This window comes from Urocitellus parryii, chromosome 9, assembly GCF_045843805.1.
Source record: "Urocitellus parryii isolate mUroPar1 chromosome 9, mUroPar1.hap1, whole genome shotgun sequence".
Classification (NCBI taxonomy): domain Eukaryota; kingdom Metazoa; phylum Chordata; class Mammalia; order Rodentia; family Sciuridae; genus Urocitellus; species Urocitellus parryii.
This window is the reverse complement of record NC_135539.1, coordinates 130,663,816-130,688,961: the sequence shown is the minus strand read 5'-3', so window position 1 is coordinate 130,688,961 and position 25,146 is coordinate 130,663,816. Positions and strand designations below refer to the sequence as shown.

The following is a 25,146-nucleotide window of genomic DNA, read 5'->3' as shown; positions in this document are numbered from 1 at the left end:
CATTTGAAGAAAAAACGTGAATGGCCAATGTATATGAAAAAAAAAATGTTGCATCTTACCACCAGATTTGCAAGAATTAGACATACAGAAAGTTGACCAGGATGTGGAACAAGAGAAATTCTTAACCTCTGCTCATGGGAATATGAACTAGTGATTGCTTTGGAAAACCATTTACATTGTCTAATAAAATTGAACCTTTACCCTCCACTCCCAGATGTATTGCCTCAAGAAACTCTTATAACATCCATGCCAGGAGCATCATTGTTTACATGAGCTTTTGAGGATAAAACCATGTCCATCAAAAACACAATGGATAACAAAACTATGACATATTTTTATGGTGAGTATATTCTACATTGGTGAGAATGAATGGCCCATCCCTACACATTGAGTCAGAGGAAACTCAAAAACAGAATGAAGCAATATATAGTATTTAAGTATAGATAAAACAATGAAGAATAGCAAGGGCATGAAAAGTCGTTAAATTCAGAACAGTGGTTCCTTCTAATTGCTTAATATGGGTAGTGATTATGTGGTTTTTCTTTAATAATTATTTTTAAATGACCAAATAACATATTTTCTATGTGTTTTGTACTTCACAATTAAAAAGTTTAAAAAGGGCTGGAAATATAGCTCAGTGGTAGGACAATTTCACGGAGAGAGTGAGGTTCAGTTCAAGCTCCAGCATGGGGAGGGGGAGCATTTAAAGAAGTAGTAAAAGAAGAAAGATCCTTAACTTAAAAAAGAAGAAGAAGAAGAAGAAGAAGAAGTCGTCATATCACATGAAACACTCTGAGTTTCCTCTGACTCAATGTGTAGGGATGAGCTATCCATTCTCACCAATGTAGAGCATACCCACCATAAGAACATGCCACAGTTACCCATTATGTTTTTGATGGACATGGTTTTATCCTCAAGAGCTCATGTAAACAATGATGCTATGAATGTTTCGCTACATTTCTTTGATGAATGGGGCACTTAAACATATGATTATTGATTACCAACAAATGACAGTCCACAAATATTTTAATGAAATAGAGAATGCATTTTTTTAAGTTAAAAATAACTAGTAGTTTTCTAAATTGTTCTAGAACTGACTACCTTGACAATGAAATGTACTTTCTGCAACCAAGAAGCTATCTCTACTGTGGTGTTTTTGTTAATCAGCTCTTCGTCACTGTGACCAGAATACCCAATAAGAGCCGCTTAAAGGAGAAAAAGGTTATTTTGGTTCATGGTTTTAGAGGGTCAGTCCATGGCAGGCCAAATCCATTGCTCTGGGCTAAAGATGATGCGAGCATCATGGCAAGAGGGCATGGCAGAGGGGCACTGCTCCACCCGTAGCAGCCAGGAAGCAGAGAGGGGGAGGAGCTACAGGGAAGATGTACCTTTCCAGGGCAAGCCACTGTGACCCACCTCCTGCAGCTGCACCCCACCTGCCCACAATTACCACCCAGTTAGTCCATCCTAACTGGGATCAGGTTACAGACCTCATAATCTAATTGTTTCACCTCTGAAATTATTAATGCATTAATACAGGAGCTCTGGGGAGACAAAACTATGACACTGTTCTACCTAAATATGAACCAATTACGCAGGTACAGATGGCATAGTTGCCTCCTTCCTCAAAGCCAATTTGACTACTACATGATCGAGATAATAAGCAAAAGAAGTCATTGTATCTCTGGGCCTTCTAAAATTTTGAGACAAAAATAACCTCGGTCATAATCACTTTAACCTAGCTTAATATCTGTGCATGGCCGCAGCCAGGGCCACCTGGGGGTAGAGGTTGGTGATTTAATTTTTACTTTTGGAGAAAACTGAACTCTTTTGAATCCACTTAAGTGGTTTACAAGGTCAGTGTAATGATATCACCTTTTTTTCCACCCTTAGGTAAATGTTGTTCTATAATCATGACCTCCCTATTGTGCCTCACTACTAATCACTTTTGTGCACTTCGTCTGCCTTTGGGGACGACAGATATCTGATAACAGCCAGGTCCCCTTTTCATCCACGCCCTCTGAAGACGGGAGAACCCAGGCCAGCAGTCGAGTGCTTGACTAGCCTGTGCGAGGCCCTGAGTTTGATCCCCAACCCTGAAATCAACGACAAAGTCATTCAAGGCCTCTGAAATACACTGTTTTGATAGATTGATTGATTGTGATGCTGGGGACTGAAGCCAGGGCTTCACACACAATGGGCAAGTGCTGTACCACTGAGCTTCCCCCACAACCCTGTGCCATGTCAAATGCTTGTCTCATGTCTGACTTCCATGGAGCCATTGAATGGGGAGTATTTATTTCTCTGCCCCATTATTTACCTTTGACACACGGACATGGCACACTTTGTAGACTACAGTGTGCCGCAGCTTTCAGGGAAGTTTATTAAATTGGCTCATGTGTTTACATTAAAATTATGAAGAAAATCCTCTGTTTTCTACACAGCTGCATGCTCACTCGTGTATGTGTTTTAAACTGAATCAGAACATCGGGTACCTGAAATTCAGCTAAGAAATCTTTCTGGAAGGTCATGGGAAAAGTTTTACTTTTCATCCTCTGACATGTAAAGACTCAAGAAACATCATCTTTTACGATGCAGATAAATGAGATAAGATAAGGCCGCGGGTATAGGTCAGTGGTAGAGAGCATACACTTGCCCAGTAGGTGTGAAGCCCTGGCTTCAGTCCCCAGCATCACAATTAGAAAATCTTAATGTGTTTTTGAATGCAGGTTCCTAATATTTTAGTAAGGATTTTTGCATCTTTGTTCATCAGGGATATTGAGCTGTAGTTTTCTTTCCTTGGTGTGTCCATCTCTGCCTTTGGTTACAGGATAATACTGGGGCTTCCTAGGATAAGTTTGGGGGTGTTCCCCTCTTTCGATTTCATAGCCTAATTTGAGAAGGATTACCATTAGTTCTTCTTTAAAGATCCGTAGAACTGAGCTGAGAATCTCTCTGGTCCTGGGCTTTTCTTTTCTGGAAGCGTTTATTTTTGCTTCAGTCTTGTCACTTGCTACTGTTCTGTTTTGGTTCATGCATATCCTTTTGGTTTGAGTGTCATATGTGTCTAGAAATAAGGAATGGGAGAAAATCTTTGCCAACTACTCTTCTGACAAAGGATTAGTATCTAGATTACATAAAGAAATGCCAAAAATCAAATAATACAATCAACAAATGGACAAACAGACATTTCTCCAAGGAAGAAATGCAAATGGCCAACACATGCATGAAAAGTGTTCAACATCCTTAGCAATCAGAGGAATGCAAACCAAAACTACACTGAGATGTCATCTCACTCCAGTTGGAATGGCAGCCATCAAGAATATGAATAATATAAATCCCGGCAAGAATGTGGGGAGACAAGAACACTTACACATTGTCGGTGGGACTGCAGAATAGTACAACCACTATGGAAATCAGTATGGGGATTCCTCAACATATTAGGAATGGAACCACCCTATGAGTCAGCTATTCCACTCCACTTCTGGTGATTATCCAAAAGAACTGAAGTCCGCACGCTGTAGTAAACCTGCATTTCATTGTTTACAGCAGCACAATGCACAATAGCAATGTTATGGAAACAGCCCAGGTGTCTGTCAACAGACGAAATGATAAAGAAAATGTTGTGTGTGTATATACAGACTGTGGTATAGGTACCCGGCCATAAAGAAGTTATGTCATTGCTGGTAAAGGGATGGAAACAGAGAGCATCGTGCCAAGTGAAACAAGCCAGACTCAGAGAGCTGAGGGATGAATGTTTGCCCTCATATAGAGAAGTGAGAGAGAAATAAGGGATGAGAAAAAGAGGGATCTCACAAAAATGGAAGGGAGAATGGGAAAGGAGAGGAAGAGGGTAGAGATTGAGGAAGAGGTAAAGAACTGTGAAATGAAATTGACCAAATTATGTAATGTGCACATACATATATGTCATAATGCATCCCACTTTATGTATAATTATAATGCACCAGCTAAAAATAAATAGGGCTGGAGTTGGGTAGAGCACTTGCCTGGCCTGTGTGAGGAACTGGGTTCAATTCTCAGCACCACATATAAATAAATAAATAAATTAAATAAAGGTCCATCAACAACTAAAATATCTGTATACATATAAAATTTAAAATAAATAAATAAAACAGATAGAAGACCAGTCATGCAGACAAAGGAGACCAAGGAGAGGAAGGAGGGAGGGAAAGGGTATTCCTGTAAATGACATGGGGCAATTTACATTAAGTGTACATGCGAATGTGTCACAGTGAATCCTACTATTATGTATAATTTTAATGCATTAATAAACACAGAATTTTAAAAATATAAATACAATTAAGTAAGATAGTGAGACTCCCCACACACACCATGAGCAGAAAGACAGTCGCATTCCATAAAGACAGGTAACCCTCATACCTTCACTTGATGCCACCGTAGGGCACATTCTTAGTAGCTTGTTATCTTGGGCAGGTCTTTTGAGTTTCCATTTTCTCAGGCAAAATTGGAAGTGAAAAATTCTGTGTCTAATAAGGCTAGGGATTAAATGAAATAATGTATGCCCAGTGCTTATCACACTGCCGGTGCTTGGTGAGAATGTCTTTCATAATTAGAAAATAAATAAATAAGTAAATAAAGCCCTGTTAACAGGAGGCTGGATAAATGAACCGCATTACACTCACATAATGGAGTGGTAGTCAGCAGTTTAATCAAATGTTCTGCAGCTTTGCACAATGCCAGATAGACCCTAGAAATATATTATTAGAGGAAAGAGTAATTCCTAAAGGATCACACTCTTTATAACGTTAAAACAACTGGTGCACTCTTTATAACGTTAAAACAACTAAAACCGGTAATTGGCTTTTTTAAAAGCTTACCTAGGGATGCAGGGAAACCAAATCAAAGTCAACTGACAGAGGGATGGCCACACTGGCTTGGCCAAGCACACACAGTGGGGACTAACGTGGAGTTAGCCGTAGCTGGTTGTCAGGGTTCTAGCTGTTGCTTTTGTTTGGGCTTCGGGGGTGCTTATTATGCTGTTGAGGTTTTTGTTTTTGTTTTTGAAAACAAAATAATTAACTCAGTCAATAAAAGTGAGCTGTGTAGGAGTCTGCAGTGAAATGAAGATTAGGATGAATGTTCCCAGAAGTCCACTTGAAAGCTAATGATGATCATGGAGGTATAACAGGATTCAGGCCAAGACTTAGCAGGAGCCCACTGGGTGACTCAGCTGCACTGTTGGAGATGAAGGGGAGGCGAAACTTTACCCCCTGTCCACCCCCCCACGGGGGTTTCCAGCCTGAACTGAGTTGACAGATGAACAGGGGAGAAGCACACAGAGAGGCACAATAGCAATGTTATGAAAACACGTACATGTGCCCAGGAGCCCTCATAGGAAAAGGAAGATCCAAAGAGGGAGCCACACCAAAGTGTTTCTACACTAGGTTGGACAGAAAGAGGCCATTGTGGGAAAGAACCTGAAATAGTGGGGAAACAAAGGAAAGTAAGAGGGACTCTAACAAGGTCTGTTTGTATGGAATCCTCTCGGCTCCCATTCCCCGTCTCTAGTACTAAGAAGACTTTTTTCCTCCTGGCACAGGGAGAGCATCCAGCCATGGCAGTTTTATTTTCCTGCCTTCAGGAAGAAAGTGTGCCTCCTGCAGTCATGGGTTTCAAGTATCTTGAACTCAAATAATCATTGTGCCAAAGTGGCCTATTTGGGGGTGGCATGTTCTTCCATCCTTCACAGGTGACGTATTATTAGAACCTTGCTTCCTCTTTTTTGAGGGGGTGGGGGCTTAGGCTTTTATTATTTAGGGACTGTATTTTTTTATTTGTTTGTTTATGGCAGTGCTGGGGATCAAAGCCAGGACATTGCACATGCCAGGCAAATGCTGCACCCCTGAGCTACATCCTCAGCCCTGGAAACTTTATTTTTTATTTTTTATTTTTTTTTTTTTATAGAGAGTGAGAGAGAGAGAGAGAATTTTTAATATTTATTTTTTAGTTCTCGGCGGACACAACATCTTTGTTGGTATGTGGTGCTGAGGATCGAACCCAGGCCGCACGCATGCCAGGCGAGCGCGCTACCACTGAGCCACATCTCCAGCCCCAAGTCATAAACAATTTAATAGCCCCTTTCTGTTACTTGAGGACAGACAAGGAAGCCAGTAGGCCTCACCTCCTCTCCCCGCCACAGTCACTACCATCAAATCACACATTGGAAAGATTTTAAGAATCAAGTTGTTACCCAGGGACAGCTCCTCACAGTGCAACTTTTATTCTCAAAAGTGAACACTGATATGAATGCTGCTATGTTGGTCAGGTCTCCACATGGGAGGATAAGATCTGTGTTTATCCAGGTGAGAATCAATTGATTTGACGCAGATTAATTCATCAGGATAAAAATTCTGACTCTGCCCCTGTTGAAAAGATTTCTGTTCTTCTATCTGGAACGAACCCATGCAGAACAGGGAAGCAAGCCCCGTACTTTCAGATTTCACCACACAGGTAGCTGGGACCTTGTGTGGTGTGGGCATTTGCTCCTCTGGCAGTGTGTACCACACTCCCTCCCGGTGACAGCAGAGTCGAGAGCTTGTCTAGTGCACGGGGGTTTGATAATAATAATTCTTGTCCAGTTGGTAATGAAGTTCTGATTTCAAGGTGACAGGAGTGCACCAGTCTAGTGTGTGACTCTGCTCAGTGGGTCAGAGACTGGAGAAAAGGCCGGTGGGCATGTTCTGATGCACTCAGATGAAGGACAAGCAGCCAGCATCTCCATGACGCAAAATTGAAACCACTGATGCTCTTTGTATTTGCGTCACCATCCTGAGGTCTGTGGTCTTCACCTGTGGTCTCCAGCCCTGCTACAGACCCCTGAGTCTGCAATCAGTGATCACAGAGATGGCAGACGTGTTTACAGAGTTAAGAGGCCCTCACTTGTCCCCCTGATGTGTGTATGTATTAGTACTCACCAAATGTCGCAGTTTTCATGTTGTGACCATTAAATAAAGAAGCCAGTGGAAATCAGTAATAATCATGGGTGCTTAGCAGTAGACAGGACCTCAGAGACCAGCCTGCTGGCTTATAGATGAGGAACTTGGGGCCCCGCACCTCACCCGAGCTAATCAACTGTGCTGTCTCTCTGAAGGGTCACGAATCACATGAATTGAAATAGAGAATACTTTGTCAATTGATTAACAAGTATTTATTGCCTTCCTATTACATCAAGGTGAAATAGCCTATCCAGCCAGAAAATTTTGACTATGAACTCTAAATGACCTAAAAATGTCACTTTTTATGAGGTCTCTTGGGATTTCCAAGGGAAGCTATGTACACATATGCTTGTTGATCTATACTAAGGTATCTACGTATATCTTTTTAAAAATATCTTTTTAGTTGTTGATGGACCTTTATTTTAATCACTTATTTATATGTGGTGCTGAGGATTGAGCCCAGTGCCCCATACATGGGAGGCAAGCGCTCTACCACTGAGCCACAACCCAGCACTGTGTGTATATCTTAACGCCTTGCCTGTCCGGGGCCTGCAGCCGTCCAGCAACCTCATCTGTCAAGTCTTTGGCTAAGAACAGGAAAGACACCAAAAAAGGAATCTGAGCAGCCAAAGTGTGTGCAGAAGGACTCACCTGGTGTGTCACGGGAAGCCCTGGCTCCTACCACAGAGCCCTGTGCACTAACTTGAGACACAGCTGAGCAAGTCGGCCAGACGGAGACCTGGCACGGATGGAAGCAGCCGTGGGGGAAGCTGAACAAGACTCACACCTCTCAGACGTGAAGGGATGAGGGGAAAATCTCAAAGGCCAGCAAAGAACTAAAACTCTGGAGTTTTAGTTTGCTTAGAGACAGCCAGTTCCACCCGTGCAGGTGGCCCTGGCCAGATATTGTGGTGATTTAAGATCATAGGAATGGCCCTGAGTCAGTAAGTGAAAGTTGAGTAATGTCATGGTGGGTCCTCTATTAAGACTATACAGTTTAGAAAGGTTTGCATCCAAAGCAGCTCCAACTAAAAAATGCTTTAGTACGTAAGAAAGTAAAATATAAGGGACCTGGGAAGTGGCCTTTCCATCCGAGGTTACAGAGAGAAGACTGGTCACTGCATTATCATGCCAGACTCTGCTCTGCCTTTCAGACCTGTGTAAGATAGGTTCCATTCCCCAAATAGGACACGGACTTTATTTGAATGAGCAAACAGAGGACGGCAAAATGAATGACCAAGTACTTTGTGAGCCGCAAAATGATTCAAGGTGTCAGATATTTGCATTGTTTTCCTTTTTTATCAGAGCTGATGCTCATGGACGTTAAATCTTGGTTTTACACATAGGGCAGAACCTCCTCTGAGCCCCACTGTTGCAGGAGGCCTGAAAAGTTCTGGGTCACTTGTCCCTCTCCCTGTGGCCCCTAAACTGTGAGGCATTGTGGTAAGAGGACATCAGATGGCTTCTGCCCATACCTGGCTTAAAGAGAATAAGCCATGGTAGAGCCCACCTCCCTCCCACCCCAAACAGTACAACCAGTAGGCACCAACAGTACCTGCAAGGACTCTGCACATCTCTTACCCAGCATCTTCAGCCTCCTTGGAACACTCAGCTATTTGCTCAGGAGAAACAACCATCCTTAAGACCATGTTGCCACGGTGGCCCGTCGTGCCCACACCCTTCCCATCTGTGATGGTTCTCTGCTCACCTTGCCTTCGTGGGTTTTGTCCCCACCAACGTGTCACATCTTACTAAGCAGCTATTCCATAGCATAGGACAGAGAAGGCAAGGGCTGCTCAGACATGCCTCCTGATGAGCTCCCCAGTCCCCGTGCCATCAGTTCCAGACATTCGTGGTGCATTCACTGTCACCAGTGCAGAAAGTGATAGGGGGCAACGTGGGGCCATCGCTGTGTCCTCTGTTTGTCTCCATCCCTCACCTGTACCGTCAGCCAGATATCAGGCTGATGCTGATAACCTCTGTAAAATACGCATTTCAATATAACTGGGATGGATTTTCTTTATATGTTACACACAGGGTTGAGATATGCCGTGTTCTGCTTGCCCTTGCTGTATTTCTTTTTAAATCACAAAGACATGTACCTCCCAGAAACATTACTCTAAATAACATCTGTACACTGAAAGGAAATTGGATTCCTTAAATGGTAGGTACTGATAGACTACTACAAAACACATTTGCAGGATTACTTGGAATGACATTTATCCGTAATATAACTTCAGAGTATTTTAGTGAAAAGGTCTACAATAAATCAATGTCTGCCCCAAGTTTAGAGATTTGCCATTTTTCATTTGAGGGGGTTAGGTTTAAGGAAACATTGAAATATGTGCTTAACTACTGTCTGTTTTTTTAGCATGCACATCTCTGAAAGCCAACAAGAATTCTTCAGAATGCTGGATGAAAAAATTGAAAAGGTAAGAAGTAAAAAAAAAAAAAAAAAAAAAAAAAAAAAAAAAAGAGATTGATTATATGTTTTAAGGGAAATAACTAATCATTTTATAAATGAGGAATAAAATACTCTCTGTCTGTGTTGTAAGGCTTTTTGTAAGGGGATGTGTACAGAGTTAAAATAAAAAGTGTGGGTGAAAATTTGAGAGGTGATGACATGCTGTCACTCATTAAAGTTGCAATGCTGTGAGTTCTTTAAAAAGTAACCAACCTCGGTTAATTCCTGTCTCAGAATAATGGCTTGTTTATATCCAGCACCCACCTGTACAGTGGTGCTATAGGTAAACAAACAGATATTAACTGCATTTCACAGACCAGGAAATGGAAGCTCAGGATGCTCTAGTAACAAACCCAGATTTGCAACTCTATTGCAGTAATTACCCCTTACCTGAGGGTTCCCTTTCCACAGTTTCAGTGACCCACAGTCAAACAAGCTCCAAAATTATTATATGGAAAATTCCAGGAATAATGCAGAAGTCTGAGATAATTTTGATTACACTGTATTGCTATAATTGTTCTTTTTTTATTATTTACTGTTAATCTCTTACTGGGTCCAGTTTGTAAATTAAACTATATTATAGGTATGTCTGTACAGTCATGCACCGTGTAATGATGTTTTGGTCAGTGATGGTATTTACAAGGGTGGTCACATGAGGTTGTCACCTAGTGATTTCTGTCACCTAGTGATTTTTTTAGCTGTCCTAATGTAATAGCACAGCACTTTACTTATGTGTTTGTCGTGATGCTGCTGTAAATAGACCTACTGTGCTGCCAGTCACATAAAAGTGTGGGATAGCCAATGTGTAAGGTATGTAATCCTTAATAATGATCATAAGGGACTGTGTGACTGGTGTACGCACCGCCCACACTATACTCCTTATAGTTATTTTAGAGTGCACTCTTTCTAGTTAGCAAAAGGCTCGCTGTAAAACAAGCCTTGTTAAAAATGCCGTGTTACCCCAGAAGCAGCCCCATGCCTCTCCTGCTTACTAAACCTCTTGATTGCATCCAGAAGCCACATCAAGTGGTTGACCTATACCATCTAGGTTTGTGTAGGTGCACTCTACAATCTTTGCATAATGACAAAATTACCTAATGACGCATTTCTCAGAATGTGTCTTTATCATTAAATGACATGTGATTGGTAGAGAAAAACAGAATATATAGGGTTTGGTGACCTCCTCTGCTTCTGGAATCCACTGTGGTCTTGGGACATACTCTCCATATATGAGAGGGAGAACTGTAGTGATCAGGTTGAAATTCCAGCCCAGCTCTGTCTGACTCTGTGTTGCTTCTCGAGCAGTGTGTGGATTTACATCGACAGTGAGACGCAGAGTTGATCTTTGTGGAAATGGAATCCACAATTTGATATCAGATTGCTATATGTTAATCAACTGAATGAAACATGGAATGTGGTAATATTTAAGGGTTTATGTGTAGAATTTAAATTCAACACTGCAGAGGAGTAAATTTTAAATGTTAAAGTTATAGATTTGAGTATTACAATCTGCAAACTTCATTCCAAAGAGTAAAATCTAAATTTTAGTATCTCTCACTATGGTTAAGGCACCACAGGCTGATTTTACGATTTTTCAGTTTTAATTTTAATTTTTCTTGCTTTTCATGGCCCTTTTGCCTGAGTATTTCTTGTGAGTTCCTAAGTTATGATGCATTTCACTTAACGGAAGATAATGAAGGAGGTCTTAAATTCTTCAATGTCTCAGCAATAGACCCCATTTTGAGGTGGACCCCTGGAAGAATAACCAGTTGTTTAATCTTCTGCCCCGCTAAAACACACAGCAGATACCTCTAATGTGAAAAATAGCCGTGGATAATGAATTGAAATGGTAGTTTAACTAAAGTGTTCCCCAGTTATGCATAAATATTTAAGATGACTTTTCAGATAGAAAACTTCATCTAGACGCAGTTACCAAGTTTTACGTATTGGTTCAAAAACTGTTTATTTAGCTTGTTGATAATATTTGTTTTAGTGAAGAGAGACATAAAAAGAAATATTTTGCTCCCACTGTAACAATGAAGATCTTTTTTTTTTCTGCTTGTTTGGGGTTTTTTTCCCCTACTAGCTTCTTGGTAATAAACAGATCTGCTGGTAGTTAGTGGTAGGCTGGAAAAATTAAAACCTGAGTTTTAAGTTGTTTTTTTAAACAACATTGACAAACTCAGACAAGGCATTTAAGATGACCTAATCTCTTTCCAGCTTATTTCCATAATTGAAATTCTACCACCTTTTACTCAAAACTGTAGTTCACTTCTTCCATCTGAAATTTGATTTCTCTTTTTCCCTTTGCATCCAGGATATAGACTATGTTGTGTTTAGTGGAACCAAAACAAAGTTTGTAATTTGATCATTTACTGGATCATTCCCTGGACAAAGGAGCATTTGTAGATTCAACATAAACAATGTTTCCACTATTGAGTGTGTGTGTGTGTGTGTATGTGTGTGTTTTCTGGTGGTGGTGGTGGTGGTGGTGATAGTGCTGTTGCTTGCTGCTCCAGGGATAGAACTCAGGGCCTTGTGCAAGGAGTGTGCTAGACAGGGGCTCTACCTGTGAGCTACACCCCCATCATCAATACGTTTATAGTTAGAGAAAAGCTGTTGCTTCAGTTGACATGCACCCAGTTGATTTCTACAAGAATTTTCTCTCCTGAGCCATGCTTTTCTGTTTTTCCTCTCTTACCTAAAGTTCATCCTTCTGAATATTTTGAATATGCTATCCTATATTATAATTTAAATATGAAGCATCTTCAAAAATTAGAATATTGCTTCTTAATATATGTGTTTGGTGTAGTGTCATCTTTGGTGTTTGTTTATATTGCCAAAATTGAAACTTAGATTCTTCCAGATTTTTTCCTGGGCTTTTTCCATGGTTAAATATTTCTTTGGTCAAGGCTAGCATGAGGACAATCATGAATGTAGCTCAGATATATTCTTTGAGTTTTATAGGGTTGATTTAAAAAAAAAAAAAAAAAAGATTAAACTTGCCTAGAATTTTGAGCTAAGACACTGAGTCATGTGAGAGACCTTGAGTTTTAAGATTTCATCTTCTCCCAGAAATCTCTAGGAATTCCATTTTTCTTCCTTAAATTGCTCAGAAACTAAATCAAAGTGAACTTTTGGAGACATTGTCCTGCCCTTCCTGGACTCACCCGTTGCATTTCCTGGATATTTATGGGGCTTGGTTCCTGTTTGCCTTCCAAATCCCACCTCTGGATACCAAAGGAAAATCTCTACTCCGTGTCCCTCAAAATAGATGTAAAACACCATTAATATACAGAAGCTGAGGCTGTTGGATGGTTTAATATTCATGGTAAAATTTACTTTGGACTGATTTTGAATGACTCTAGAGTTTGTCACGTGCAGAACTGCAGTTTACTTTTGCACTAAAGTTGGACAAATGGTTTTCTAAGAAGTTGATAGTGACCTTTCCCCAAATGCAATTAAAAAAAAAAGATTCAGCATGTACTCACAGCAAACATTATGCTATTTTTCTAGGGAAAAAATAGGAAATATGGGTTACAAAATAAATGAGAAACAGTCCCTTTCCTTCACCAGTTCCATTTTTAAAGGGAGTTTCTTTAGAATGTGATTATTTTCCTGGCAGAGGAGTCTGTCATCCGTCACCACCACCTTCCCCACCCTGGCCCCCCTGTCATGGCTGAGATTGTCCTGTGCTGAACACAAGCATCTGCCTCCTAAGTCAGGTACTGAAACTTCAGGCCATTAACAAGGCTGTTGGGACAGTTTCTGGGACACTTTGTGCCTTCCACTGTGCTGAAACAGAGGAGGCCATGCCACTGAGCTGCATCCGAAGGTGACCAAGGGAGAGAGATGTGGTCAGAGCAAAGGAAGTTCAAAGAAGCATTATGATCTGCTTGACTTACTTTTGCCTTTCCTTTTGGAGAATTAAAAAATACTATGAGTCCATGGGAGCCCCCTCATTTCTTTTTATCTAATCATGTTTCACTCTGATATCTACCTATTATTCCATTAGTAGTTGTGCTCAACAAGACACGGGCTCCTAATTTTATCTGAAGTACTGACATTTGCCTCAGTTTGCAGCTTTAAGAAAATGAGTTTGCTGCAGAACAAGGTGGTGATTTTTTTTTCACTGTATCTAGAGGAGAAAACCCCTATCTAGGTTTAAAAATTGGATCATAGGGGAGTTTCTTAATATAATACTAAGTATAGATAACTTCAGATTTTAAGGTATGCTTTCCCCTGGTGCACTTCAGTTTATTGGTAAGAAGCTGAAAAGATCAGTAATTTTTCTTTTTTTAAATATCTGCAATAGTAGCACCTTCTACAGGCAAAACAAGAATTTATAGTGTGCCTTATGAGGATGTACAAACCCATCCAATAACTAGAGTCTTTTGCTCTTGCAAAGAATACCCTGAATAGTGAGTGAGGAATGTCTCAGGACAAGGCTTCTGGCATCTTGCTAGTTTTTCTGAAGCAAGGCTTCTTAAACTTCACTGGGCCTTGGGCATCTTTTTTAAATCTTCTAAGAATTACAAAGACTCTCCCTATAAAAATGCATATCGTATCTCAAACACCATAATTTCAGGTTTTATAATTCCATGGAACCTGGCCCAGGAAAGAACTGGTAGCTTTCTTTATGGCACATTTCATTGATGTGATTCCCTTTCATCCAGGGCCCAGCTGTATGTACCCAGGTAGTAACCTTATCCATATATATCTTTGGCTTTAAAGAGAATTAGGATACCTAGTGCAAATGACTCAACACAAACCCACTCTCCTCCCTTTGTTTCTTTCCTTTTTTCTTCTTAAAAACAGTTCACAGTGTGCCCAAGACTGAGCCGTCGGCATGCCTAATGTATCTCGAATCTTCCTGTACCATGTTGAGGCTCTGGCTTTGTTGACCGGAATTATTCAGCTCGATGCTTTGAGGAAATGTCTGAGAAAGAGCAGAATTCTAAGTCAGCTGACTTTAAAAGATGTTTATCTGTACAGTCTTAAATCTATTGAACAGTCATTTACATTTAGAAAACATTTGAGTTCCAGAAGTGACCTGATCCCCTTGGCCCCAGAATAATATAGCTGATGAGAAAGGTCATGGTAAATCCGCATTTATAAACTTATTTCAAGGGCTCCTTCTCTTACTATCACATCAGGTCTGTCTTTCCCTCATTCTGAGTCAGCAGGTCAGAGGTCAGAGGGTGCTTGCTTTTCATCTGGTGAAGAGAGGGACTTGCACACAGTTCAGAACCAGGATGTGGAGCTCTGCGTGTGGAGGACTCCTGTGGAGGCTGTTTAACCTCAGAGTTGCTGTAGAACAAAAAGTAATGTTTGGCCCATGCGAACTGATAGAATGGGTTTTACTTTCTGGAGGTGTGTTTAAAAATCTCCTCCATCACTCCTCCCACAAGTAATGAGGAAACCTGAGACTGTTGTGTATAATCCTAAAGGATGTCCCACACCTGTCCCCTGTGTACAGAGGAAGCCGTACGTGTTCATGTGTGTTCCGGAAGTGGGCTTGGCTGCCGTGTCACCCCATGGAGTAATTTCTCGCAGCATATTGAGCACATTGTGGCCGTGCTTTTGCTAACAAAACCCTTCTTTGTGTCTCCTCTCCTTCGTCCCCTTGTTTGTCTTCTCTCTCTCCCACGTGTTCCTCTCCCCATTTGACGGCCAAATTGAAGCCTTAATTACGAAGAGCCAGGGTGTGACTCAGTCCCGTCTCGTTTTTATCCCTACCACGTAGCTTTATGCAGATGACTCCTTGCTCATCCAGATGGCGACCCTGGTGTAGGAACCACTGGCCAAAGTGTAAGAGTAAGCTCACTCCTGGCGTTCCCGGCTGCTGGTAGGATTGGGTGGTGCAGCCAAGAGAGGGAACCAGGCTCCAAGCCTTGGCCTCTGCTCACTTTCTTGTTTTCTGGAGAGTTTGATTTTCAGAGAAATCTTGAAGTTCTGTCAGCCTGGTTCTTTAGGGAGCATCAAGAGGAGTTAAGCTTCTGAAGCAGAAGAGTCCTGAATGCAAATAAAAACCATGCCATTCTGTGCTCGAGTCCTGGCTGACTGCTCTGAATTCAGCAGCAGTAGGCAGCAGTCAGTGATTGGTTTCATTTTGCCAGTGGGCAAGGGAAGGTAGCCCAGGGTACCACTAGAAGCCACCAAGCTGCAGGATGCTGGGGTGCCTTGTTCCCTTGGTCTGTTCCCATTCAGCTTCTCTTTTCTCTTACTCTTCTTTAGCTATCCATTTCCCTCCTCCCCTATGATCTTTCAAACACAAGCCTGGCTTCAACCCCACAGATAACACTCTGGGATAGAGAGAGTGCTGATATTAGTAACTACTGCTACATTATTTAAGAATATCTAAAATAATTGGATGCATTGAACATATCCCTAAAGACAAGAATTTGGTCTGGCTTTGTCTGTTTCCCTAGAGCCTAGCACAGAGCGTAAGAAACTTGCCAAATGATTGAATGGTGCAGATAAGACCTCTGGGAGTCAGACAGAGGCAAATGCATGCAAAGGGTGGAGATATGATTGGAGGAACCTGTGGTAAGGGTTCAGTGTGATAGGAGGTGCACAGCTGCAGTTGTAACAGCTTGGAGCAGCATAGCAATATACAGCAGGTGTATTGCCAGAAAATAAGATAGGGGTCCAGGGGAGGAGGCATCATGGTGCAAGAGAAAGAGCCTGTGCTTTAGACCCGAGCCAAATCCAAGGACTGGCTCCTGTCCCCTAGCTGTGAGACTGGAGCTCACAGGCCACTTGCAGAGTTTTTGCTGTTGTAGTTATTTTGTAACTGGTAGCATTTATTTTGGTTGAAGTGGCCTATGTCCATATCATCCATATCATTCATACAGGAGGGAATGAGGGGTGGGTGGGGCCAAGACTGACTGAAAATGCAGTAAGACAGAAGTTCTCCTTGCAGATGGAGAGTTGGAACAGGACACTTCCCAGCACAGGGTCGGCCTCCCTGCTCTGTGGTAGAAACATGCTCAGGAGTTCAAGCCTTGTGAACTTTTATAGATCCATTAAATCACCTGTGCTGGCTTTTGAACTGTGATTACAGAATGAGTCAGGGAGTCAGTGGCTTGGGCACAGCTAAATTCCCTATCTATATTTTTTTTCTGTTTGAAGGCTTCTTTTTTTTTTTTAATTCCTGTGAGTGTTGTTTTCTTTTTTCTTACTTTTATGAGCCTTAAAAAAAATATTCATTAATATCGGCCTCAAAATTCATATAGTAGCAACAGCAACAAAATGTTAGGAAAGGCAGCTCTCAACAAAATCATCTAAATGAGGAGAGGGGCTTGTGATTCCTTTAATCAGCTTGCCTTGAATGCACTCTCTGGACTCAGAAATGAGCCAGGGCCAGGGGAGGTGCCAAATGGGCAGTCAGAAAAGTCTTGCCTATAGGGCGCTTCAACTATGACAGCTTACCTTTGGAGTTGGAAAGATCTTTAAAGGGTATCATCCAACTTACTCCCAACTTTTTCTTCTTCCTCTGTGGCAAAGAATGAGACATGTCCTTATTTATCAGTCAGAACGGTGTTAGGAGGCTTAGTGTGCTCTGCATATATCTTGAAAATTTTTATTCTGAGGTCTCTTGTTATTTTATTCCTCTCTTTGAAATTCCACTGGTTTTGTGGAGGCACAAAACCTGCTCTGTTCCCAGAGAAAGCTATCTTAGAGCTGATGCTTCTGGACTGCCCCCACTGGAATGCCATTTTCTCGAACCCACAAAAGGAGTACTGAAATATTTTATGCTCCTATTTTCAAAGTTGATTATTGGTGGTTTGGAGCTATGTAATCATCCCCTGCTCCCCTCTGGGCTAGTAACAAGTTGAAAATAGACACTAGGAGCCAGGTGGGCCTCCAGAGTCAGTATCTGCCTTATTAAAGAGCAGAGTGATCCCAGATGCAGGTCCAGAACTAGTTTGAAATATATCTTCAACACTGAGAGCATCAGGAGGATTTGTTGTCTGAATATATAAAGAAGAGCCATTAACATAAACTAATAAAAACCATCTGTCAGACTTCTTGGTATATATCCTTGGATTCTCTTACACAGTCAAGTGTACTACAGAATTCTTTGTTCAGTGGAAGGAAGGAAGGAAGGAAGGAAGGAAGGAAGGAAGGAAGGAAGGAAGGAAGGAGAGGAGGAAGGAAAAAGGGAGGGAGGGAGGGAGGGAGGAAGGAGAGAAGAGAGGAAGAAATGAACCATGTATGTGTATGTCCATAACTGTAATAATCAAAGCATATTATTAAATAATTAGAGGAATATGCAAAATAAAATTGTATGGAATTATATGAATTAAAACATAAATGACGTAGTACATTGTTTATAGACAGACATCCAACAAATATTTATTAAACACAAGTCATCTGTCAGGTGTTGATAGTCCCGATAGTCCCGCAACACACACACACACACAAACACACACACACACACACACACACACACACACTTGCATGCACACATAATGTGACATGTTACATGATCTTTTTATAAATGGCAATTATTTAACGATATTAAACATTTAAGCATTCATACATGTGAAAGCACAGTGTGTTTGATCTAGTATCAATCTGACATGAATATTAAAATATCTGAAATAGCTGGAGGCTGAAGGTGGAGCTCAGTGGTAGAATGCATGCTTAGCATGCCTGACACTCTGGATTCAACTCCTAGCACCAAAAAGTAAAATAAAATAAATTGGGAAAACCACTATTAAGCCTTGACTCTTGTTGGACCTGGGGAATGGGGAATGGGACTAGGATAGTAATTCCATCTCTTAGGTGGGCCGGGGAGAGACTAAAGCAAATGATAGAAAGTAATGCTAGTTCATACAGCTGAGTGGAGATGTAGCATTTGACCCATTCTTTATTCCTTTCTGTAACTTTTAAATCTCTAAAAGTCAGAGGAAGTCTATGAAAACAGGAAAATGTTAATGACCAAATGTCAAGTGGAAGAAAAGCAGATCACACAGTGGCCACTGGTCTTGCTCACAGTCCCACTGTGCCCAGCATGGGCAACCGAGTGGAAGAAAACCACCAGGAAGCGTCAACCCGTGGGCAAGGAGCCTTGCTCTGAGTCACCTGAAATGCTCCTATTTGAGATTTCATTTGAAATCACAAGTGTATCCAAGGGCTGTCATAGTCATGGCCACAGACACAATCAAATTGCCCATCCTGTGGGAATTGCTGTTCTTATTGACCAGTTGGGCACATGGGTGACCACTCTGCATTCAGTCAGTGCTTGGTAACCCATGAAGCCCAATAGTCTCCACATACTCAGTCAGGTGTCTCTCAGGTGTCCTCTGAGCCTCCCCCAGCTCTGTCTTCTCAAAGTGCTCACTCCCAGGAACCATGTAGGGCTACTCAGGCCAGGGGACTCCGCAGGATGCATAATGAAGTCCCATGGACCCTGCTTGTCTCCCTCTTCTGGGGTACCTGCAGCTTGGCCCCTGGAGCCATGCCCTGGAAGAGTAAGAAAGCCAAAAGGAAGTGTTCTCCGCATCCCTGGGCCCAGGGTACCACGCCTCTCTGCCCCCATCTGGCCAGTCCGCTGTTCTCCACCTACTCCCGACCTCATTACTGCAGCACACACTTCCTAGTCTGAAAGCAGAGGAAGAACGGAAAGGCGAGCCCTGGGATCCAGGGTGTCCTTGCTCCTGGTGGGGAGGAAGGAAAGGAACGAACTTGAGAAGCCTGTCACTCATCTCTCCCTCTTTGGGCAGCTCAGCCCATGAAGCAGTAAAAGAAGAGGCTCCCTCCACTGTGACTGACGGGATCAGTCACAACCAGAGAGGCTCAGGGGCTGGGAGGAAAGGGTCCAAGGGAGCCTGCTGGGGTCTCTAATCCTGCAGGAATGCTGATGCTCCTAGGAGTCCTTCCAACAGTTTCCAGGTACCCGTAGGAAAAGAAGATGTGGGCTTAGTCTCCCCAAACCTCCATCCATGTTCAGTACAAATTCTAGGGCAAAAGCAATTAATTCAGGACAAAGAGTTTGTCTGGAAGGCACTTCTCCATCAAGAGGCAGATGAATTGAGAGTCCAGATTTGCTAAAACCATCATCCAAAAGAAAGTGAATCTCAGGGGAAATCCAGAAGGGCCCAGTCTATCATGTGGGCTGTCCTAGATTTCCTGGCTTGGGACCACAGGGGTGGTATGTAAATCTTAGCTCTTACTTTTAGGAACACATTAATTGAGATATCCTTTAGCATTAAGTCCACCGAATTGCCTGGAAGTCTTCCACAAAGAATTCCACAAAAATTTATGGTACATCTATTTATCATTATAAAAGATCAGTCACAACAGGAAAATGATTTATAAGATAATGTTAAGTTTAAAAAAAGCAAAACAAAAAATCGTGTCTATCGTAAGATGGAAACCGTATAAAAATGACATGCACATGGACAGAGATGAAACTTGAAAACTCTGATTTATTGGGGAGATGAGGTTGTAGGTGAATTTTTAAATTTAATTTTGATTTTGATTTGTTTGCTTATTTGCAAAATATGAACAATTTTATTAAATAACATTTTGCAGAATTCTGGCTCTATCCTGGGAGAAATCTCAGGATGGAAATTGCCTCTGCTGTTTGATCTCTTTGGGAAAGGGCAGAAACCCTTGAGCAACGCTGGCCTCTTAATCCACTGGTGCAAATTCTGTTTTCTGGGCCACTGGTAGGCAAGCTGTAACAACTAGGCCACATCTAATTCCTGAAACAGGAGTGGTTTTGACATGTTTACATAGTTGGGAAGGAAACAAAGGATTTTCTAGCTTGTGAAAAATCATATGAAATCCAAACTTCATTGCCCACAAATACAGTTCTATTGGGGTGCCACCATGCTGATTTGGCCACTAATATTTACGGCACCTTACAACTGCATGCTTACAGCTGTCGTCGAGTTGCAGCAGAGACCATATGGAATGCAAAGTCTGAAATATTTACTGTCCAGCCTTTCCCCAGAGGAAGTCCCCCAGTCCCTGCCCTAGGACACCAGTTCAGCGCAGCCTGGAAAACCTGGGATGTCCCCACCTGCTTTTTCCTTACTCCTGCTTATCTCCCGTTGCCTGATCGAAGACACCAGCATCAGATAAAGCTCAGATAAAGATTGAGTGCCAACCTCAGATAAAGCCTGAGAATTATGTGCCTAACCGCTTCTAAGCTACCCTCCTTATGGTGGGCGGAGTGGAGGTTCGGGTATAATAAACACTCCGTGGGGCGGGGGGGGGGGTGTTAAAGCTGTTTAGTTAATACTTCTCCTCTCTTGGAAATGAAAAGCCCAGTACACTGGGATTGTTGTCACTGCTGTATAATCACGGTGATCGTTCTATATATGGTCAAAGGCACAGCTAGAGGCTGTCACACTCCCCTGCTCATTACCCACCAGACCTTCCTCCAACTGAAATAATAACGTGTGAGTCTAATTAGAATAAAGCTCATTAGAGACGGAGACAGCCATTAATGCCTCGATTGATTTTTCTAATGAAGTAAGCCGGGGGAAGGAGACTTTAACAGGGCAGCTAATTATTTTTGCTTTTCTTCAGCATTTCTTCGGCGTTTAAAACTGTTGTTACAAATTGTCATTGGACCATAAATGAAAATGCTCGAAAAGCCATCTATGGCTTAAGAGGCTCCTGCCCTTGCAGACCTGGGGAAGGGGTGGGAGGTGGGCACTTCCAGCCCTGCAGCCCTGTGGGAGGAGCTGGAAGCCGGGCAGCCCCTGGGGATCCCTTCATTCCACTTTCCAGCCTCCTCCTCGTGGAGTTTGATCTGGATTCTGGCTGTGGGACGCAGTTATCCTGCCCCTATATTGCTAGTTCAGGAATGACCAGGTTCTCAGAGAAACATGACTTTGTGGTTGCCTCTGGGTGGTGACACATGGAGGAACAGGTTGGAAACAAAGGTGTTAGGAGACACAGAAGGAAGATGCCTGAAGTTCAGGTGGGACAGTCATACTTTATTAATCAAAATGCTCTTTGCTGCCGGGTGCACTCCTGTAATCCCAGCAGCTCAGGAGGTTGAGGCAGGAGGATTGTAAATTCAAAGCCAGCCTCAGCAACAGCGAGGCGCTAAGCAACTCAGTGAGACCCTGTCTCTAAATAAAATACAAAATAGGGCTGGGGATGTGGCTCAGTGGTTAAGTGCCCCTCTGGGTTCAATGCCCATAACCCCCTGCCCCCCAAAAAAGCTCTTTGCCACCAAGAAAGTAGTGAAGTCCCATTGCACAGGGTAAAGGGCTGAGGAAGAACAAGTAGAGGAAGAAACTGAGCCTCAGGAAGCTCAGAGTTAGAAAAGTCACGCCCAGGAAGCAGACAAGAGGTAGGAGAACCTAACTGATGCACAAGCCAAACACCAACAGAGGTTCCCAGTGACATCTCAGCAGGTAAAGAAAGGATAGATTTCTGTTGGTTATTCAATCAGTCAACAAACAACAGGGATCTGTTTGATGATGAGTATAACAACTCATTCCAGACAAAAAGGAGCCTTTTTAAAAATAACTTGTGTCATGAGCCTTCACTATACAACTTCATATTTGCTTTCTCTAAACATGAAATTCAATTCTCTGACTCCATTGCTATACCTAAGAGGTTCTTTAACTCCGAGCTTGGTGTTGACAGCAAAAGACTGCTTAAGGGACCTGACTGAGCACCATGGAAGAGCTGGACATGCTCCATAGGTGGTCTGCAGAGGTAAACATAGGTATTACGTACCTACCTGGGTTCCCCCTGCTTGCAGCCAAGCTGCCCTTCTGCTAAATTCCAGCCTGGTCTTTCATGGAGGGCTGTGCCTGGCCTTTGCTCATACTTTGGCTCAAAACTTATTATCAGTTGAATTATTTAAAAGGTCTTCTTCATTGTGATTCTGCAAAATGTTCACATCTTCTTTCTTTAATCAAAGCACCAGGATGCTTTCTGTCCAGCACCTGCCCACAGCCCTGCCCTGCCTCCCCCCGTGTGAAGTGGGCCTCACAGGAGTCCATTAGGCATCAGGAAACCCTTCCTGCCCCCTCGTACAAGGGAAGCAAACGTTTTGGCCAGAATTACTCTACAACCTGGTGGCGTGACAGAATGCCCCTGAATGGGGACTGATTCTCTGGGGAAAATTTCACTTGACACAATATTGAAACCACATCATAAAGACCAAGAAGAGAAGGCTGGAGGATGGGGTGTGAAGGGAGAGAGCAATATGTGAGAACACTCAGGTGCAAGAGGGACCTGCCCATCTTAGACACAGCAGGCGCTTGGTCCTGCTCGGTTCTGTTTGTTTGGTAGGAGACAGTACAGGAGCCAAACCTTAGTAGCCATTTTCTCTTCAGGATATTAGACTGATTTTTTTTTTCATGCCTAATAAAAATACTGGAATGTAAATGTGTGTCTGTGTATGTAACTACTTGATGGAGGCATGGTTTACCTACCTTAAAGCTGACTCACTTAACATGCACAATTCAATGATTTGTAGTAAATTTACCCAACTGCAAGACCATCAATCACCACACTGTAGTTTTAGAACATTTCCATCACTTCAGTAAAACCTATCCTGCCTGCTTACAGTCAATCCCCAGGCCCACCTCCAACCACATATTTTATTTTCTGTTCCGATTTCTATGGTGACTATGATGAAAGATATGAATCTTTATGATCCTTAATATGTATTGACAAACTGCTTTTGTCGCAGCCGAACCATTTTATTCAGCAGCAGCAATATACACAAGTCACATACTGTTGTAGACACTCAAGAATTGGGCACTACTATTTTTAAATATCTAGTTATTTTCATTTTTTTTTTGATGACTGAAGCAGATTATTTTCCTGTTTGAGTGTCTTCAGGTTTTATTTTGGTTTGACTGAATTTTCACTTTGTGCACATTCCCTCTCACGGGGATCCTCTTACAATTATTTTTTGTCTTCTCGTGTAGGAGCCTTGTAAGTGTTCATCATTTGCATATTATAAGTTGCAGATATTTTTCTTAGAGTGAAGTTTGCCTTTTTATGTTGCTTTCTTTTCTTTATTTTTTTTTGGAGGGGGCAGAGGTGGAAAAGTCCATTTTCAAACATTCAGTTGTGTTCATATTTTAATTTTTCTCTGTGATCTTTTGCCGTTCCCTTGAGCTTGAAGAGTTAATTCACCTTCCATGTTCTGTTATACTGTTACTAAGATTTAGCAGAGTGCTCCTCTTGGAATCTGTGTGTCTGGGGGTCCCCTTAGTCAGACACTTAATTCTTACATAGTTTAAGCGATGTGTGTGAGATATTCCGTATTAGCAGAGAGTTCTTTCTTTGTTTTTGATGGGTCCATTTTTCAAGGGGAAAACTGAGGCACATTTAAAGGAACAAGACCTAGAAGGACACCATATCAGTCTCAGGGAAGGGGATCAAGATTGCTCTTGGTCTGGAAAGATGAACCGGAGGGTTCCAAAGGCCAAGACCAAGGTCTTAGCTGGGAGCTGCAGAGAGGCAGGATTGGGGCTCTTGGGAAAGTATCCAACATGTTCTAGCAACAGGTAAGTCCCTCTGTGAGGAATGTGGTAAATTGAGGCTCATTCTACATTAGATGGGAGATCCAATAGGAAAATCTCTAGGTCCTCTCCCAACTTCAGAATTTTAAAATATCCCTAGATAGTTTTCAGCTGCTGGCTTTTTCAACAAGTAATTATTGAACGTTTGGCATGTTGCCCATGCCACCCTAAGTCCTGGGGATGCAACAGGGAATAAAAACTTGAGCCTACTCAGAGCTTCTGTTCAAAGGAAAAGAGAGTCAATAATCATGGCAGGGAGTGATAAGAAAACAAAGCAGGTGAGAAGTGCTGTTTTATCCAGGGTGTTCAGAGAAGACCATGAGGTGGCTTCTGAGGCGAGATCTAGAAAGTGAGAAGTAGTGGGTGGAGTGAGAGCTGGGGGACGGGTGCTGGCCAGGAAGCAGGAAGAGCAGAACCCGGGCCCTGTGCTTGCTGCCTGGCTGTGTGAGGATGTGCATGGAACTGATCCAGACATGGCCCAGCTTCTCACTGGAGAGTTTCATTAACTGTTGGGTCAGTTGTCCTCATTTTTCAATATCATCATAAAAGTTGCATTTGAGCACCTACCCTGTGCCCAGCTTGGCTCAACACCATACATATATCCCTAGTAATTCCCACAACTCTACAAGTTGGGTCTTACCATTCCCACTTCACAGCTGAGGAAAGAGATTCGGCACTTCCTCACTTGGAACTTGCACCTACCCTTCCCCACGGGAGTACTCTCAGAGCCCACAACCGATGGTCACATCTTGAGCTGTGTGTATATGAGACTGAATGAACAAAATGCACGTGTGCAGAAAGGTACTGAAGACGTCTACCATACGGCCGCACCTGCAGATGTTTAACCTGAGTAGGAAAAGTGCTTTTCGGTACTTTGAAGGAGCGGTTTCTTTATTCAGTCACTCTTTGAACTGTTCCTCTGTAATCTAGGTGAACTTAAAAGTAGGAGCATGTCTTATCTCTTGCTACTCCTTAATAGCTCAAATTCGGAACTTCTTCAAGTTGAAAGGAAAAACACAATATGGATAATCAAGACGACACGTAAGCCCATAGGCAGAGGGCGTGACCAGAAAATTCTCTGTGGGCAAGAGCTCCTCAGGGTGTTCTGAGTCCAGACCAGAATGTCCCCATGGCTCTTTCAAACAATCCTTCCTTGTTGGCATCATTCGGAGTTTCCATTCTT

At 42.3% G+C, this 25,146-nt stretch overlaps 1 protein-coding gene across 2 annotated transcripts in view; it reads left to right on the top strand.

Annotated features, from left to right (window-relative positions):
- The window catches only part of C9H1orf21 (chromosome 9 C1orf21 homolog), a 222,089-nt gene that overhangs the window by 184,565 nt on the left and 12,378 nt on the right, over positions 1 to 25,146 (top strand). For both annotated transcript variants that reach the window (XM_026392843.2, XM_026392844.2), the window contains exon 5: positions 9,349 to 9,409. In XM_026392843.2, the coding sequence (XP_026248628.1) occupies positions 9,349 to 9,409 (61 nt within the window). The remainder of the gene's footprint in view (positions 1 to 9,348; positions 9,410 to 25,146) is intronic.